This window comes from Thunnus thynnus, chromosome 8 (genome assembly GCF_963924715.1).
Source record: "Thunnus thynnus chromosome 8, fThuThy2.1, whole genome shotgun sequence".
Classification (NCBI taxonomy): domain Eukaryota; kingdom Metazoa; phylum Chordata; class Actinopteri; order Scombriformes; family Scombridae; genus Thunnus; species Thunnus thynnus.
Window position 1 is genome coordinate 34,372,818 of NC_089524.1, and position 17,754 is coordinate 34,390,571.

The 17,754-nt window shown below is 39.8% G+C and overlaps 1 protein-coding gene across 5 annotated transcripts in view; it reads left to right on the forward strand.

Annotated features, from left to right (window-relative positions):
* The window catches only part of LOC137188373 (epidermal growth factor receptor substrate 15-like 1), a 56,349-nt gene that overhangs the window by 37,301 nt on the left and 1,294 nt on the right, over positions 1-17,754 (forward strand). For 4 of the 5 annotated variants that reach the window (XM_067598029.1, XM_067598028.1, XM_067598031.1 and 1 more), the window contains 3 exons: positions 311-404; positions 6,923-7,128; positions 11,855-17,754. The exon at positions 11,855-17,754 is cut by the window's right edge and continues 1,294 nt beyond it. In XM_067598029.1, coding sequence (XP_067454130.1) covers positions 311-404; positions 6,923-7,128; positions 11,855-12,001 — 447 coding nt within the window. In that variant the 3' untranslated portion in view covers positions 12,002-17,754. Of the gene's footprint in view, positions 1-310; positions 405-6,922; positions 7,129-10,692; positions 10,710-11,854 lie in introns of all 5 variants that reach the window. The other variant, XM_067598030.1, reaches the window with a different exon arrangement.

The window sequence follows — 17,754 nt, forward strand, 5'->3', positions numbered from 1 at the left end:
CACTTCCATTGAAAGCACATTTGAAGGATCTTTTAATATCCAGTATGAACAGGAGGAATGATTACAGCGAGGAACCTCTTTCACTGTTCATATGGACACCTGACTGTTGCTTAAAAAAATCTGAGCCTGTCCTTAAACAATATACTATTTGCCTGTTCAGCTCCTCTTTGGTTGCTAGTAGCATACAGACAACTCACGTGAGCCGCTGAGAACCTGGGATCAGCTGACAGCCTGTCAGACAGATGATAGTAAATTGAGTTAATGTTACTGTTCAGTGCTAATAAACCGCAACTTCACTTTTTTTTCCCAGTCGGTGTTTGTGGACGATCCATTCAGCAGGAAGAATGACACACCAGCTCTGCCACCAAAAAAAAGTGTTCCCCCAAGACCCAAACCACCCAGTGGTGAGTGTCACACTGCAGGCTTTAGAGCTGAAAGAGGAGAGTAAAAGACAAGGGAAGGTCACACTGTATACCAGCTTTTTAGGGGTTCCCACAGCCACCCACCCACACACTAATATTTCCCAGTCCTGCAGTGCGTTCACACACTCAGATACAAAGAGGCAGGGAGTCTCCTGTTTCTTACCAGTCTCAAGGTTGTTTGCATTTGTATTGATTTGGCAGACAATTTGTCAAGATCAGTGTGTGTGTGTGTTTAGACCATAGACCGTATATAAAGATGGACGTAGCGAGGTGTGACATCACCTGTTGGCTTACATTAGAGCCGGTTTGGAGCCAGGACCTGCAGAGTGTTGCCTTTCACACTCTGGAAACATGCCCTGCTAACTTGGACCCAGGCTAACGCTAGCTTACATGGACACTTGGGCTAATGTTAGCTTCTTTAGCTACATTGCACTAACAGGGCAGGTCAAATATTGCAACAATAGAGCGACTCAGTGCGAGTCCCAGAGCCGGCGAGAGCAGTATGCGAGCTGACTGCTGTTTAAGTGTTAACTGATTAGTGTATTGCACTGACAATCTTCATATCAATAATCCTGTTCCTTATGAGCAAAATGAGCTATTGTGATTGGTTGTGGCATCTCATTGATCAAGTTGGCTTGTTTCCCGCTCTCCTAAAGTGAAGGAGAAGGTGAAGTGGCTATAAAGATTATTGCCATTTTAAGTAGTTTCCAGTCTTTTTATAGGTTATACCTAGGGATGCACAATATTGGCTTTTTTGCCGATATGACTCGAGTGACTCCTTTCACATAATACATACTAGTTATTTGAGCTGTTGTTAATATGAATAAAAATCAAAAAACTTTATATTCCTGCAATAAGCTTATTTCTGTTAAGGTTGTACTTTCCACCAGTGTATATGTCACACATTCAGGTGTGCAGAGACTTTCTTGGAGAAAAAAAAGATTGAAGCTCAGAATAGAAGAACAAAATTTGCTATATTGTCTTTTGTGAATTGCTGTTTTCACAGCGTACAGTTGTAAGCAGTGCTGAAATGTACACTCACCAGCCACTTCATTAGGTACACTTTGCAGTCTAATGCAGTCTAATACAACAGCTCTTCCATAAATTCTATAAAGTTTATACATTTTCAGTTTTTGTTGACATTGTCAGAAAGGTTATAATTCTACTTTATTTTTTATTATTGAGCTTGTAGTGGGTGGTGGTGTTGGTGGTGTACTGGAGTGCATTATATTGAAGACTGGCCCCTTTTGTCCACTCCATCCATTGACATACATGAGGGCGGCAAAATATTAGGAACATCATTCAATATTGTTATGGAATTTTCCATCTATAGGGGTCACAGGTTGGACTAACATCGGGTCAAGACGAAGCCTTGAGGTCACACTGTAATTCTTAATCTCTCCTTCAGTTGTCTGTGATGTTTTGGTGAAAGCAGAAACCTCTCTGCTTCACTAAGCAACACAGATAGGTGGATGACACAGTCAGACTGCTGAAATTACATTCAACATGACTTAAACTGTTACAGGTAAAGTGCAGGCCCTTGTTTAGAAACTAGTGAACCAATCAGACTAATTTTTCATATTGTAGGCTGATAAAGACCAGGACTGGGACCTTCAGAGGTGAGAACGGAAAGAGACAGCATCGGAGCAGAACACTCTGGTGTTTGCTGTTTTGCTTCTCCATTTGGCCGAGTGCTTGCAATAAACAATTTCAGCTTTAAGACATCAAAGTCTTGTGTGTGCCTTTCTCCACTGCTGACCATCGCTCAAAATATCCACAACAAATATAAAATACTCCAGTACACCACCACCCTCTACAACCTCAATCATAAAAATAAAGTAGAATTATCACATTGCTGACAAGATCAACAAAAACTGAAAATGTATAAACTTCCTTAAAGTAGAATAGATGGCAGGGCTGTTGTATTGGATTGCTGTAGATTGCACAGGTGTACCTAATGAAGTGGCTAATTAGTATATACTTGCTGCCTACTCTGTAACCAGAGAAATGTTTTTTTTCCAATGTAGAGAGCACAGTCTTAAACTCTGCTCTCATCTGTCAACAGGAAAGAATGTCATTGTGGGTACAGAACAGATAAAAGCCTTCTCATGTTTGCCGCGCCACTGCTGTCGCACACTTTATAGCTTATGTTGTTTCTCAATTCAGATGCTCAAGCAGCAGTGGCAAAGAGTGATGTGCACAGTAACTTTGTCATAGCTTTGATATCCTGCAATATTGACAGTAGTGAGTTTTGTCAGTTGTTTGGAAGTTTGCATGTCTCATATTAATCAGATGGTGTGTGATACAGAACCAGTATTAATTCACTGTCACACCAGTGGATTTTCTTCACAAGTGATCGTCATTATCAGAAAATCTATGAGAATGTTGAATCAAGGCCTCAGTGCTGCACTATCACATTAGGTGTTAGTCACGCAGTGCATATAGTACATCTTTTCCCATGGATTCTCTATGTAACTTTTTTTCTGTCTCTTCAAACAGGGTGGCTAACACTTCTCTTAGCAAGTACACAGTTCTTATTCTTGTTTTGCTGCAGAGGATATGTCTGAAGAAAAAACCTACCAAACTCTTCATGTTTATATTGGAAGGTGCTTATGCTCTCATGAACTGGCAGTACATTAAATCACTTCTGTATTGTAGCAATCAAAATACAGAAAGATGAACTGCTGCTTTTTAGTACAAACTGAAGAGGTAGCTACTTGCTGGATTCATGAAGAGGACACTTCCATTTTGCATAAAGCCTTAAATATACTTCTATGCAATATGCTTTGCACATTGGTGGATTCTGATTTTAATTAGTTTGTGTGTGTGTGTGTGTGTGTGTGTGTGCATGTGCGCTTGTATTGCTATCTTTGTGAGGATCAATTTGAGTTTTAGACCTTGGGACACTGGGTGTGGACATTTTGACTGGTCCTGGCTTTGGTACACACTTTCATAGTGCTGTTTGAGGGTTAAGACTTTGGTTAGAATTTGGTTAAGGATAGGGTTGGAAAAGGGAATTTAGTTGTGATGGTTAAGGTTAGGGTGAGGGGATGCTTTGTAATGCATTGTAATGTAAAGTACAATTAGTTTTTACTTGCCATATAGAAAACAATAGACTACACTAGAGTGCAGATGTTTTCAGATGTATCTGCCGATCTATGTGATGTAATGTTAATCTGAGCAGTTAAGAGTAGTATCAAATTCACTTCATCTGGATGTACAGGAAATGAACCTATTTCAGCCCCACCCCAGTGATAACAGACATCCCTCTCTGCTCCTCCACTGTTTGTTTGACACAGAGGAGCACAGATATCTGATGTGCAATTGACACTGTCGATTGACGTGTTCATCAGTGGACAAGGTATCCGAACATGTGCCTTCCAACACCAACACTGTGTCCCAGTTTCATGCTACTTGCTAATTATATAAAGTATGTGCCATACACTCATTACCACAACATTCTGTTTTTGCAGTAAGTAAACAAGAAATCAATGTACTTAACTGTTATAAGCAATATAACACGTGTGCCAATCAAATGTCACAAAGATATTCCAGCTGTAAATAGTTTTTTCATGTCAGGCATTGCATTGTGGGACAATAGTGTACATCAACAGTTAACTCAAAAACAAAGCTGCACACTGAGTCTTTTAAGTATACTTGATTATGTAACTAACAGACTCCAAACCTAGTCAGATTAAGATTGAACTGTGGAATTTGGACACAGCTCAAGAAAGATATGTAATGCTGCAAACTGTGAGAGTTCAATATGTTCAGGAAGGATGTGTTGGCAACAAGTATTTTTTTGAACAGCACGGCCCTTTCCTTTGGGGCTTGGTTACCCAGAATCCCCCTCTCTGTGTTTCAGCCTAAACTTTGGCCACACTTGCTTACTTGTTACACGATCCCACCAGCATGCTGACTCAACTGTTGTAGAAGGGAACTAGAGAGAAGTCTGCTACTACTTAGATGCCGGTCTTTTTCATTTGTTCAAGAAACAGTCATAGTCCAGGAGCTGTCAGTGAGGCTCATCTCCACCGCTGACTCTGCAATAACATCCAGGTCTAAACTTCACATTCATGCGCCGATGATGTTTGTGTAGATTTTATATTATGATTCTTAACCAACTGCTTCTCTAAAGTTTGTGTGTAGGCACATGTGAAGGTGATGTTGTAAGAGCGATGATGTGTGGTTTGCTTGGCCTGTTGTTTGCAGACACACCCTAACTCGCTTCCTCTCTTCCCTTTATGTGTGTGTGTGTACGTGTATGTGTTTACGAGGGTGAGCGGTTCAAAGAAGGTCAGGCTGCAGGCTGTATGCAGTGGGTGAATGCCAGCATTGTTTCCAGATCCTTCCTCCCCATATATTTAATTTAGTTTCTTTATATTTTATATTTTACTCTCCTTCACACATACTTGTCACTCACACACATACACACTCTGTCACTTTCCATCATCACCTGATTAGGTATATCTAGATATATATACATATATATATATATATATATATAAGAAAAGGCAAAACTGCACCGACAGTGCTGCAAATAAACAGACATAATTGAGGGCACCTTGCTGGAGCTGTATTTGTTTTTAGCAAATGAAATTCTGCATGCTGCATGTCCAATTCTGTGGCAGACATTAAAATTAGATGGCACTAATGTAGTGGATTATTTTAAAACAGGGTGGAGCTCATGATTGTGGTTTCTCGAGTGTGTGTTTGTGTGTGTGTGTGTGTGTGTGTGTGTGTGTGTGTGTGTTTGTGCAGTTTACTGAAAGAGGAAAAAACTGATTGGCAAGCATGCAGCTTTGCTCAGCGTTGAGTGTGAAATAAACTGCTCACCCTGATCAGTCGGGGTATCTTTGTAATAGGACTAAATGCGTATGTGTATGACAACGGTTTGACTGTCCTGTGGTTTAACACCTACACAAGCAAAATTATGTCTTAACTTTCCCACGATTCTCGGGCAGGCCCAGTATCAACTCCCTGTTGATAACAGAAACTGCCATCTCCTGCTCATGTAATGATGGTCATGTATTTCTACAGCCTCACTAAGTCTGTTAAACAGGGATTTTTAATTGAAGATTGAAATTTATAGTTATTTCAAGTACTGAACAGTTTTGGCAAACAAACAGTGTATTTTACAGTCTGCATGTGTGAATTTAAGGCTCTTATAAGAGAGCCTATAAGAGAGTCTTAGAAGAGTTTTAGCTTCTTTGCAGCAACAACTTCAACATGCGTTCTCTGTTTCATATCATTGAATGTTGAAATCTTTTGGCAACCAGACATTTGAAGACTTCACTTTGGAATATGGGAAATTGTGACGAAATAATCTTAACTAAAGGTCCACTTGCTAGCTTTTTCCAAGACTTTCACCTTCATCTCACGGTCCTCATAGTAAATTGAATAGTTGTTTAAGTTGCCATGGAGTTGGCTCAGGTGTCTATCTAGTGGACCTTGAGTTGTCAGACTACTATTGCCAGGGTCAAAGATGAACTTTCTCACTCAGGCTGTATCTCTAGTTTTTCAGTATTTATTACTATTTGCTTTAGTGTTGTTATTTTCTATAAAATATAGCAGTGTTGAATCCATTCAGTCTATTTGTGTAGTTGGTAAGTTGGTGAACCAACAGTTGGTAATGTGGGCAGACACCCAACCAAGTGATTTACGAGGAAACCGTTGAGAATGGTTCCATGGGTTAAGGGTTATCACTTTTGGTTTTGGTCCTTTTGGGTGTTGTCTCTTGCTGTATGTTTTTTCCTACACCCTGCCAGCTGTTTTTATATATTTCCTTTCTCAGGAGGATGTAGCACTGTATGTGATAACTTAAAGTAAAGATTTGTGTCGATATGAGTTGTTTTGGTGTGCCGCGTGTGGAGGTGAAACTCGTGTGGCTTTCAAAAGTTGTTAAGTGTCTTTGATGTGCCAACTGAGGTGAAGTAGGGCGTGGGTAGGACTATGAGAACCAGAGAATTTAGAGTTACTATGTTAATCCAGAACAGATCACAGCAGACCCTGTCTTATCAACATACAACCTAAGTTCATTTAGGTGAGAATTACTCATGTGAGCTGCAGTGATGAGTCATTGTATCTTTCAGCTATGTCTATTTACATCTTCCTCCCAAGATTCGTGAGAAGCATGAGATATGTCTGTTTTTCTTCTTCTTTTTTCTCTCCTTTTTTGCTTCTCTCAACATGTGTTTACTACAAAGCAGATTGCTATCCCAGAAGCACCTTTTCTGTGTGCCCTGTTCTCTTCAATGATCTTTTCAAAGAATGCTGTAGCATTTCAAGTTTTAGCCTCATTTCTACCTTGCAGTCACTTGTCAAATTGTCATCACATGTCAAAGTCATGTCAGTGGTGTGAACAGGTTGTCTGTGCCTCTTTTTAGCTAGCAAGCATTATTAGGATGGTGGAAAAATATAGAAAATGATATACTATGAAATGATATGGTAAAGAAAACTCTCTTCCCTGTGATGATGTTTACCTCTTTTTATGTCTTCAGGTAAGAGTACGCCAGTGAGCATGTCTTGCACAGCTGACCCTTCCAAACCATGTGACCCCTTCCAGCCGTTTGGTGGTGACGCCATCGACCCATTTCAGAGTAAAAAGGGCCTGGGAGACCCATTCAGTGGCAAAGACCCTTTCGCTCCATCAGCATCAAGTAAAGCCCCTAAAGACTCTACCTCAGGTTTTGCAGACTTCAGTTCTGTAAGTTGAGATGGGTGATACTGTTTAACTTTCCGTGTCTAGACCAAGCGACACAGCTCTTTACAGACACCAGCACAGTCACTAGTTTAAGTTCTAGTTATTTTGAGTACATTACAAGGTCACTACTAAAGACTGATGAGGCATAGAATTTATCTGAGATCTAAAAAAAAGTAGTCGAGACATTAGAGTGAAGTGAAATATATGCATCTCAGTTGTTACTGTGTGTGAAAACAAGGAAAGACCTTACATGTTTTTGGGGTTGAAACTGAATTAACTGATTTTACAACAGTGATACTATTATTGTTATTAACATGTGATCTGTATCTGATATCTCACTGTATCTGGATTGGTAAAAAAGGCATGTTTGTTGCTTTTTGACAAGTATGACTGCTCTGCCTACTTCATTGGCATATTGAGAATGCTTATTAATATTAGGCCTGTGATCAGGTGTCGTTATCTAGATAATGTATTCAGATACAGATTGCATGTTAATAGCAGGTGGAAACGGGGCGGTTGTGGCTGGCTGATGAACGAGGTAGTGCTTTAACAGCAGCACATGATGTAAAAGTCCACACCAAGTCGATAGATGTTGTCCAGACAACCCATTATGTCTTCTGTCCTCTTAGGGCTGGGAAAATAATGTAGCTTTTTGAAATCATATTGTGGCAGATAATATCAGTGTACATCATTCTGTTGCCTAAATTAATGATTACAATCCAATTTTGATAAGCCACTAAAAAAATGACCTCATGAGTTTTTTGTACTAGATAAGTGTTTTGTAATACAAAACAGTGGAACACAGTTCATTGCATTGAGTATCAATTTGATATCTATTTGATATCATTTTATAGCAACACTAGAAAAACATTCTTATTAATATTGTGATATCCTATCACCCAGTCTATGGCAGTAAGATGTTCCCAAATTTATGACAAAACACCAGTAATTAACGTCAGAAAAAAGCTCTATTAGAATAGAGTAAGATAACAAGGCCTGTGTGCAGTCATCTGGGTAGGATAGCACACAGCTAATGTAGCCTGTCCACTTTCTGCTTCAGATTCTCTGTTGCAGCTCATTCTAACCATCTCTGTTCTCCATGTTAACAGGCTTCTCTGTTTGTTAATAACACTCAGAAATGCTCCATCACAGTTCAAAAATACACCAACCAACACTTCCAATGCTCACCTATTAATGTGCTGTATCTAGTTTGTTTAGAATAGAATAAAATATACTGTCATGTCCCTGTAGAGACATTTGCTTGGGCTCTGGTCACAGCTATGCAATGCCACCAGAAGCAGAGGAGCAAAGAGCTTTAAATGATCTGTACACAAACTTTAATTTCAACTCACAGTTTGTGCTTTCAGGGAGAGTTATCTACTAGAACCACCATATATCTTGACAAACAGTAGCCGGGCAACTGTGTGCAGTTTCCTGGAGTCTTGTTATCACAGTGAGGTTGAGATCAAAACCAGAAGCTGTGCTCACTGACTGTATCTGGTAACCTGCAATGTTGCTGGAGATGCTCCCATTGTTGTGAGAACAATGACAGTTTATATCTTAAGTTCAGCCTAAAGAAGTGAAGGGTATTTACAGGACAACCATTTATGTAGTTGTTATGTTATTTATTCAATCATCTTATGAGCCCATTTTTAATGAGAAGTAAACCTGACTTCAGCTAACCCCCAGAACTGCTGTGACACAACATTTGAACCCACTTTAGAACTTGCAACGTGGTATTAAAGTTGTGTAGGCTGCAGAGAAGAGGATAGTTTCATTATTACTGCATTCTCCTTATAGGTCAGGAAAGGGTATCGGCCCTTTTTGTGGTTTGTTTGTTTTGGCAAGAAGATTATAATGAGATTGTCAGAGTTTCCCTGTACTTTCACAGAGGCTGAGGGCTAATACGAGCAGTAGGTTGGCATGATGCTCAAAGTCAAGACTAGCTGTGAGCGCACAAGTGAAAACGAACACAAGCCTGTTGTAACCCTTAAGCAAATAACCATGGGGACTCACACTAATTCCTCACATAATGACAAAACACTGTGCATTTCACATTCAGGCATGCAGAGAAGCACTTTTAAGGTAGATAAGCACTACTTTGTTAGCCGAGAATAATGCTACCAGCTAATTGGCCGACTGGTGCTTGTCAGTTCAAATTCTAGTTAGGTACCCACCTGAAAGATGTCAGTGTTGAAAGGTTCTATTATGAGACATAGCAGTATCACTACTCAACTCACAGCTGTTGAGTCTGTCTGCCCTGCGTGTCCTTGCTCTGTGTGTGTGTGTGTGTGTGCGTGTGTGCTACTCTGTTCACCATTTACTTTGTTGTCAGTAGTTGGTTAGTGCATTCTATCTGTTCTTTCTTGCTGTGCTTGTGTTTATCTTACAGTGTTAGTTTTGCTTTTTCTCACCTCTCTCAAGCATTCCTCCACTTGTCTTTATTCCATAACCTGACACCCTCTCTAAGGACTCTGCTTCACCATCTGGGGTCCTGTTGACAAAGTATCTCATCTTACCATTCCAAGTCCTCCAGGATGGTGCTACATGTTCCTAGCTAAGAGTTTCCTCTTCAGATGGAGATAGAGATAGAGATAAATCTTTGATGAAGTAATTCTACATATGGCACCATTTTTAAGTCTGACTGGATCCTTGTTAACTCACCTACCATCAAAATATGCTTTTAAAAGTTCATTATCGTATTTTTCAAAGACACTGATATGATGAGGGGCATTACCTGCAGCAGCACACTGATTGTGAGTAGAGCTGCAAAGACGATTGCCAAGGATAGAAAGTAAAGGTGCAGCTACATTTTTAAGCAAACATGTGTTTTATCTGGTTTTTCTTTGTTATACATGACAGTAAACTGAATATCTTTGGTTTTTAGACTGTTGGTTGGACAAAATAAAGAAACTTTGACACTGGAAAATTATAACAGGCACAATCCACACATTTATCAATAATAAAAATAATCATTAGTTGCTGCCCTAATTGTGCCCCTGTGGCTCAGGAGTTCTAAGGACTACTCCCAGCTTTTGTCAGACTTTGTTGAGCCGGTTTTCGAAATGCTTTGTGAATTACTCTTAGACCATTTACTCTCATTCTGCGTGTCACATCATCATCATGTCACATGTAGAAGCCCATGTTTAGCTGCATTTTCCTTTAGTTCTAACTGTTGCTTGTTTCCATTTGAAGGGATTCACTGACAGAAATGTTGTACCACAGTTCATTTGTTTTACCTATGGCACTTACTGGCAACAAGTGTCTATATGAACTTGAATAGCTTATTAGCATTGTGAGAATTCCTGATTAACACCAATTAACACTACTAGTAGTGTTGAAGCCAGTTGAATCACTTGAATCTCAATTTTAAAAAAAATGCTAACAAGTAGCTAAAGACAATTAGTAGAGACAGGCTTCCACAATGGACTGAACAGAAACTCTGCAGGTATCCCTTTAAAATGTCTGTGTGCTGTGATGTGATGTCCTGTAAACTAGCCTAGATCCACTGAGATAAGGGATTTCTGCTTTATAACTTGTCTGTTCTGTAATCCATTTCTCTGACAGGACCTGACAAAGTCAAGGTAAGCGTTTGAACACAATGAAATTCACACAATTTGACAATTAGGTAGTGTTAGCCAAATGATGATAGTTAATGACTATAAATAGGTCTTACATCATGTGTTGCTGAAAATGGAAAATAGATTATTTTGTCAAACTTATTAAAAGTTTGCACTTGTGATCAATGAAGTTGTATTAAGATTCCAGTGTTTCCCCTAGGTTGAGTGGTTTGGCCTGGGGGGTGGGATTAGCAGCCACACATTTCTTTGTTCTCTATTTCTCTGTTTAGTGTTGTCAGGTTAGGCTAACCCATTGTTGCTAACCCCCAAGCTGCAGCATTTATTAACTGACACACTGTAGTCTGTACTGTAAGAAAGACGAGAGAAAGAGAGAGAGAGCAGCAGTGGTCGAGCGAGCTAGAGAGTGAACGAAGAGAGGGAGCGCTGGTAGTGAGAATTGCCGATGAATCAGATCAAAAAACGTTATTTTCTGATTGTTTCACAGTGGTTACGTTCCGGAAGTCAAATAAACACACCAACAACCCCGCACACCTCCGCTCGACCCTGCAGCTGAACGCTGCACCACCTGATTTGGTCTGAATACGGTCTTACTGTTAAACTTTTCCTCTGCTCTGCTCACATTCACCATCACTTTTCTGATGCTCGCTCTCTCGCTTAACCACTCACTCGCTTACATACTGCCCTATTCCTTAAAAGGAGCTACGCTACCTGCGGTTTCCCAGGCAACAACACAGACGTTGACTCATGTTTGGAAACAGTGCTGCTCAGAGACTCCCGAATGCTATTGATTTCTGAATGAATGGATATTTGGCTTTATTTTTGCTATTTAAAAAAATATCTTTTGGCCGGGCGGCCCACCAGGCTTGTACTATTATAGGGGAAACACTGGATTCTGAGCGACTGTAAGCAAATCTCATTATGTATTGTTCCATCCTTTCGTGAAAATCAATTAACAAAAATCCATGACTTAATGTCAGTATTTTGAAACTCACTGCTGTTCTCACCGTGCTGCCCATGGTTTCATTTGAACAAAGCCATATAAACATTTGCATGACAAAGACCTCTGTCTGAATGACAAAAAGCTATTACTGTAACAGATATTGTTACATACTTCATGTCTGTAAGGGCCTCTCTCTGTCTCTCTCTAGTTTGGGAATGAGGCTCAGCAATTGGAGTGGGCTAAGCGAGAGAGTGAACGAGCAGAGCGTGAGCGGCTGAAGAGGCTCAGACAGCAAGAGCAGGAAGACCTGGAGCTGGCCATCGCCCTTAGTAAGGCAGAGATGTCCAACGCATGACGTGGAACCTTCATCATCCCCCCAACACACCCCCACAACCACTCATACATGCAGCACATAAATAGGCCAACATGCAGACAAACATGACTGACATCTAAATACACAAAGCACATAACTGGACTAACTTCCTAGTGTTCACACAAACTGTGGTTCCCCCCCCCCCCCCCCCCACACACACACACACACACACACACACACACACAGGACCCCACACAATCACACAATCGTTGAATGGAGCAGAAAGAAAAAAGGACTTCCAGGCATGTCTGACAGCCCTGCATTTACAAACAAGACAACAAAGCTGTGGGCCTCATCACACAAACACACATCACACAACTCCCCTGCTGACATGAACAGACAGAAAAGTGAAGGAGGAAGAAGGAGAGGAGGAGGAGGAGGAGGCAAGAGGCCTTGATGGAAACAAACAGATGCACTGTGTATGCACTATAGTGGCTGGACAGTAATGTAATGTAACGATCCATTCACTGGACTGAGCAGACTAGCAGACCATTGCTGACAGAAAAGCCTTGACAGTTTGCATATGAGTTGTTGTTTTTCTTCTCCAGCTTCACTCACAATGTGAGGAAAATGGGTAATAGTGGTATCATAGTGAAACTGTTGCTATCAGTAAGTAAGGAGCTATTTTCCTTCCATTGTAACTAGCAGCAGTGGAGAAAAATAACACTATAATTCAAACTGCTAAGGTATTTCTTAAAAGGTTTAAAAGATTTTTTCTGATATTAAATAGAAGTGACATGGTTAAATCATTGAGCTGCTGACGGTATAGACTGTCAGTATTCAACACTGAGGTGTCTTGCTGGTAAGAAAATGCTAGAGAATGAAGTGCTATGTATTTGGGTATAGACAGAGAGGAGTGGCTTTGACACTCCTCAGGATTGAGACTTTTCAATCCACAGTTTCTCTCAGTTTTCATTGAAAATATTGTCACCAACCCACACTCAATTGACAAGTGAAAAGGTTGATATCAGTTGAGTTTTTTCACCTCTGCTGGAGGCTAACTATTTCCTCCGGATCTTTGCTAAGCTAGGCCAAACTCAGACTGAGCGCACAGAGCACAGCACAATGGATGTCAGTCTTCTCATCTGAATCTGGGTAAGATGAAGCCTACTTCCCAAAATGTCATTTTTCCTTTTAATTTTATACCACACCAGGGTCTACCATGAGGTCGGAGAATTTAACCTTGAATATAGACAAGGCTGGATTACCAACCAGGCAAAGCGGGCAACTCAGAGACCCTCAGGGAGCCTGAAGGCTCCAAATTCACTGTGTGGCACTTAGATGTGTAGTTTGTGGTTATTTGATTGATCACAGATTTGTTTGGGAAAGTGGTGTGCACCACTGAAGCACAATGTAAACTGAAATGATAAGAGCCTCAGGATGCTCCTTGCATCATCACCTGTTCTTGAGAGCCTGTGCTGTGGAAGGGCCCTGAGTTAAAATGGGTATTCCAGTGATTTAGTCCATGTCTCTCAAACTCCATACCTCGAGTTTGTAATGCAGGTTTTCTGTTATAAATTTATAGTCTCCAAGCCCAAGCTGGGATGCCACTATGACATCATTGGAAGTTATTTTCTCAGACCTGATAAAGCTCCTCCAGAGTGACAGAGGAGCGGCTGAGCAGTACTTCCCGTGATGTGTAAACTGATTTTGAAAAGTGAAATGGGGATGTCCCTTTAAGGCCAATATTATATGTTTATATTGTATTGTGGTGCGTAATGATAAATAAATCTGTTCTTAATCAAATAACTACAAACTAATACTAATTACTAACTAGTATATACATAATGCACAGAGTGGGAGAAAAAAGGGAGGGGGGTTACCGCCTACAGCTTTTTTTTTTTCTCTCCCTTGTTTAAGATAGCCACACTTCTCTGGCTCAGACGCTCCTCCTGTGTTAAACAAAAGTTGTAACCAACACTAGTGGGATATTTCACTGTTACTTGTCACATCATAGGAGGAAAAAAAAAAACACCTGCTCCTCAGCTGCTTTCAAAAAAGTTCATGAAGATCCACTGGTTCCCCGTAATGTGACAAGTACCTGACAAATGAAAATAACACTTTCAAATGCCAACATATTCTTTGGAGTGACAGTAACAAATTGTACAGATATATTTTCTTTTTCCTTGAGTGTGAGATTGTACTGTGTAGAGTTTGCAGTGATGACCTGCAGTACTCTCTCTCCCTCTGTCCAGTGTATATAGATAAATGGAGCTAACTCTGCCTCTTCCCGACAGCAGTACTTTGATCCCGATGCTGTGATGTCACGTCACATTCAACAAATGAAAGGCAAGATGAGGGAATTAATTTTTCTACATTTGACCTTGTTTTCTTTTTATAGAGAAATGATTTTAACACAGTTTTTATTTCATGAGCTGGTTGTTTTTATTATTTTGACATATTTTTTTTTGTTTTAAAAGAACATCCAAATGACTGTAGTGGTTGTGTGCTATAATTTGTAGTTCAGTTTTAGTCACTGCAGTGCTCTACAGACCAGTAAAGCACAAGCTGCAGAGTGATGGCAAAGGCTTTGAACTAGCTGAAATCAGGTGTCATTAGGCTGGAAACTGGAAATATGTGGAAAAAGTGCTATTTCTGATGTGTCATAGTTAAATGTTCTAACATGGACTTAACCACTCACCTTGTTTTTATGAGTTATCCCTTTACTTGAAGTGGTGACTGATGTTTGAAAGAAACAGACTGAAGTTGTCTCAGGAGTTTGATTTCATCTGGACTTTTAAAACAGAACAGATTCTGCTGGACTTATTTTCTGAAGATTTTCTCTTTCACTCAGAGCCCCTCTGTTGTAGTTTCAAATGTCACTTTGTGTTTTATATATGCGAGTCTGTATTCTGTGTGTGGCCAATCGTGTGCTTCAGCCGGTGTTTTGCCACGTGCATGCCCTGCGGTCAGACTCTACTCACAGCCCATATGTTCTCCTGACTGTTACTTTAAGGGATACCATGTCATTTTTAGTGTCTCATTTTTTATTAGAGTAACTTGATAATCATGGGGAGAAAACAGTCTTTCACTTGGTTCAATTACAGATAGCTTGGTGACATTGTTGGTGTTCATTATTGAGACCAGATGTAACCACTAGCAGTCATACGACATAATACAGTGCTGCATGGCTTTCTGATAGAACTCAAACATCTCAGGCGTTCATTACATTTGTTACAGAAAGAATCTTGAAAAATAAAAGATATATAAATTTAAAAAAAATATATGTCAGGGGGTGTAAAGCAACATAAAACATGACTTTGTAATGTCAGAGATGGCACAGGATGTCTTCTTTGTTCACCAACAGGATTCTGCTCAACACAAGTGTGCTCAGTGCTGCCACTGCTTGAAGATAAACCAATTAGACTATTGTTTTGATTCAGTCATTTTGCTGTAATATAGCTTCCAGGCACCAGTGGTAGCTCTGTGCACTGCTGCTCAGCAGACTCCTGTTGGTGAATGAAGAGCAAATCCTGCATCGTAATTTTATTTGTTTGACTTTAAAGTAAATAACCTGTCTTTGTTGCAGTGCATCATGTTTTTTTCTTTCTTTACACCCGCCTGATGCACTTTATTATGCCTGAAATGTATGAGGGAAGTTTATATTTTCAACTTTCTCACCAACAAATTTAATTGACATCTAATTGACTGAAATGTCTCGGTTCCATCAGATATCCATCCAGGAGTGTGATATGTGGTATGGCCTTCCTGGATCAGGGCTAGGTCTGTAAAATGCTAACAAGCTGTTTGTTGGGTACAACTCCAGGACAACAAAGTTCTTTTAATCCTATAATTGGACAAAAACATTGTGATGAACAATAATTTGTAATTACTATTATAGTAGATAGAAGGCTTTGACTTGACACGTACTATGAGGTGACCTTGCGTTGTTTAGTACTACACATTTGCTTGTCCAGTCATCACATTGAACTCTGATGATGGTACTGAAGAGGTCAACAACATGACTATGGAACAACTTTTTTTTACCAAGATATACCTGAGTGGAACTCTGTTGTTGGGGGTAAAAATGCTAAAAAAAAAAAAAAAAAAAAAAAAAAAAAAAAGGTTAAAAAAAAAAATCCTTGTAATGTGAATTCCCCCAAACCAGACAGAACAGCTCAAGTTAAAGTTGATGTGCAGCCACTGATTCTGCCAGATAGATATGTGAACTGCCTCTCCCTGCCATTTTTTTTTTTTTTTTGTCTTGTTTACATATCATGAATATTTACTATGGTGTAGCTGTTACAAACTGTGTTCATGTAGGAGAGGAATGTCCCTGGTACATAGTGAGCTTCTCCCTCTAAGCTGTACATGGCTGACACCTCCTGAAGAGTTTCCATATACTTCTGGGTCATAAAACTTATTGGCATTGTGAATCTTCAAACCATGTTCCTGTCACACTGAGGGGAAAATGTTCCAACAGTATATGAGGAACTTTAGATCTGTTTGCTTTCTTTGTTTAAACCAAAGAGTGCTGCTAGCCACCAGCTCACAAGCTAGCTTGTTTCTATTAGTTTTAATAAGGAATGCCAACACTGTTAACATTGCTAAAAAGGTATTTTAGTTTAACGCAAGTGTCACTCACATGATAAAGCTGGTGTCATTCAATATTTTTTATTGACAACAAATTCCATGAGGAGACTAAAATCAACTCGTCTCAAAATACTTTCCATCTTCCCTGCCCGGTCAAAAAAACTCAAAGGAATTTCTTAAAACAGCTATTCACTGAAGCTTTTACAAGATTACATAACATGTTGCTTGCTAACAGCTAGCTTGTTTCCAGTTATTTATCTGTTTTAGCGTTGGAATGCAAACATCACGTTAACAACGTTGCTAACCAAGTCATTTTCATTTTACTAAAGTGCCTCTAAAAGAACTTTTTTTCGCAACAATGTGACGGTACCTTGTGCAGTAAGAACAAGAAGACTTAAAGGTGCAGTGTGTAGTGTGTTTAGTGGCATCTAGTGGAACAGACTTGGCAGAAATAGAATATGATATTCATAAGTATGTTTTAATTAGTGTATAATCCCATGAAAATAATAATTGTGTTTTTATTATCTTAGAATGAGCCCTTTATATCTACACAGGGAGCAGAGCAGGTCCTCTTCCACAGAGCCTGCCATGTTGCACCGCCATGTTTCTACAGTAGCCTAGAATGGACAAACCAAACACTGGCTCTAGAGAGAGGTTTTCTTCCCTTAACGCTTGGAAGGGGAAGGGAAGAGTATTCAGTTGGTTGCAATCTGCAACCTCACTGCTAGATGCCACTAAATCCTACACACTGGTCCTTTAATGTTCAGAATGTCCAATATGTTCTCAGTGTGTCTGTGGTGTTTTAATCACAGCCAGATGGCTCAGCTGCATTTTGAAAGCAAACCTTTTGTGAAACGTGAACAGAAATATTATCATGTGGAACAGATGTGTGTGTCTTAGCAGGCACTGGTACCCTCTGCTCTGGGAGGAGACTTGGGCAACTCTCATTTGTATCATAGTAGATACAGTACACACCAGAGCACAACTGTGGCAATCTGTGGTCATTGTTATTTCTACATACATCAACAGGCTGGGCTGTGATATTTTCACACTTTATAAATAGCAACATCCGGGAAACCTTCAGAAGAAAAATGTCATGTTAAATTCTGCCTGCTGTATCTTCCAGTTACAGAATGAGTACCTTGTATATTGGAACGGTTTGACCAAAAAAAAAAAAAAACTTCAATCAAGGTCCATTCACT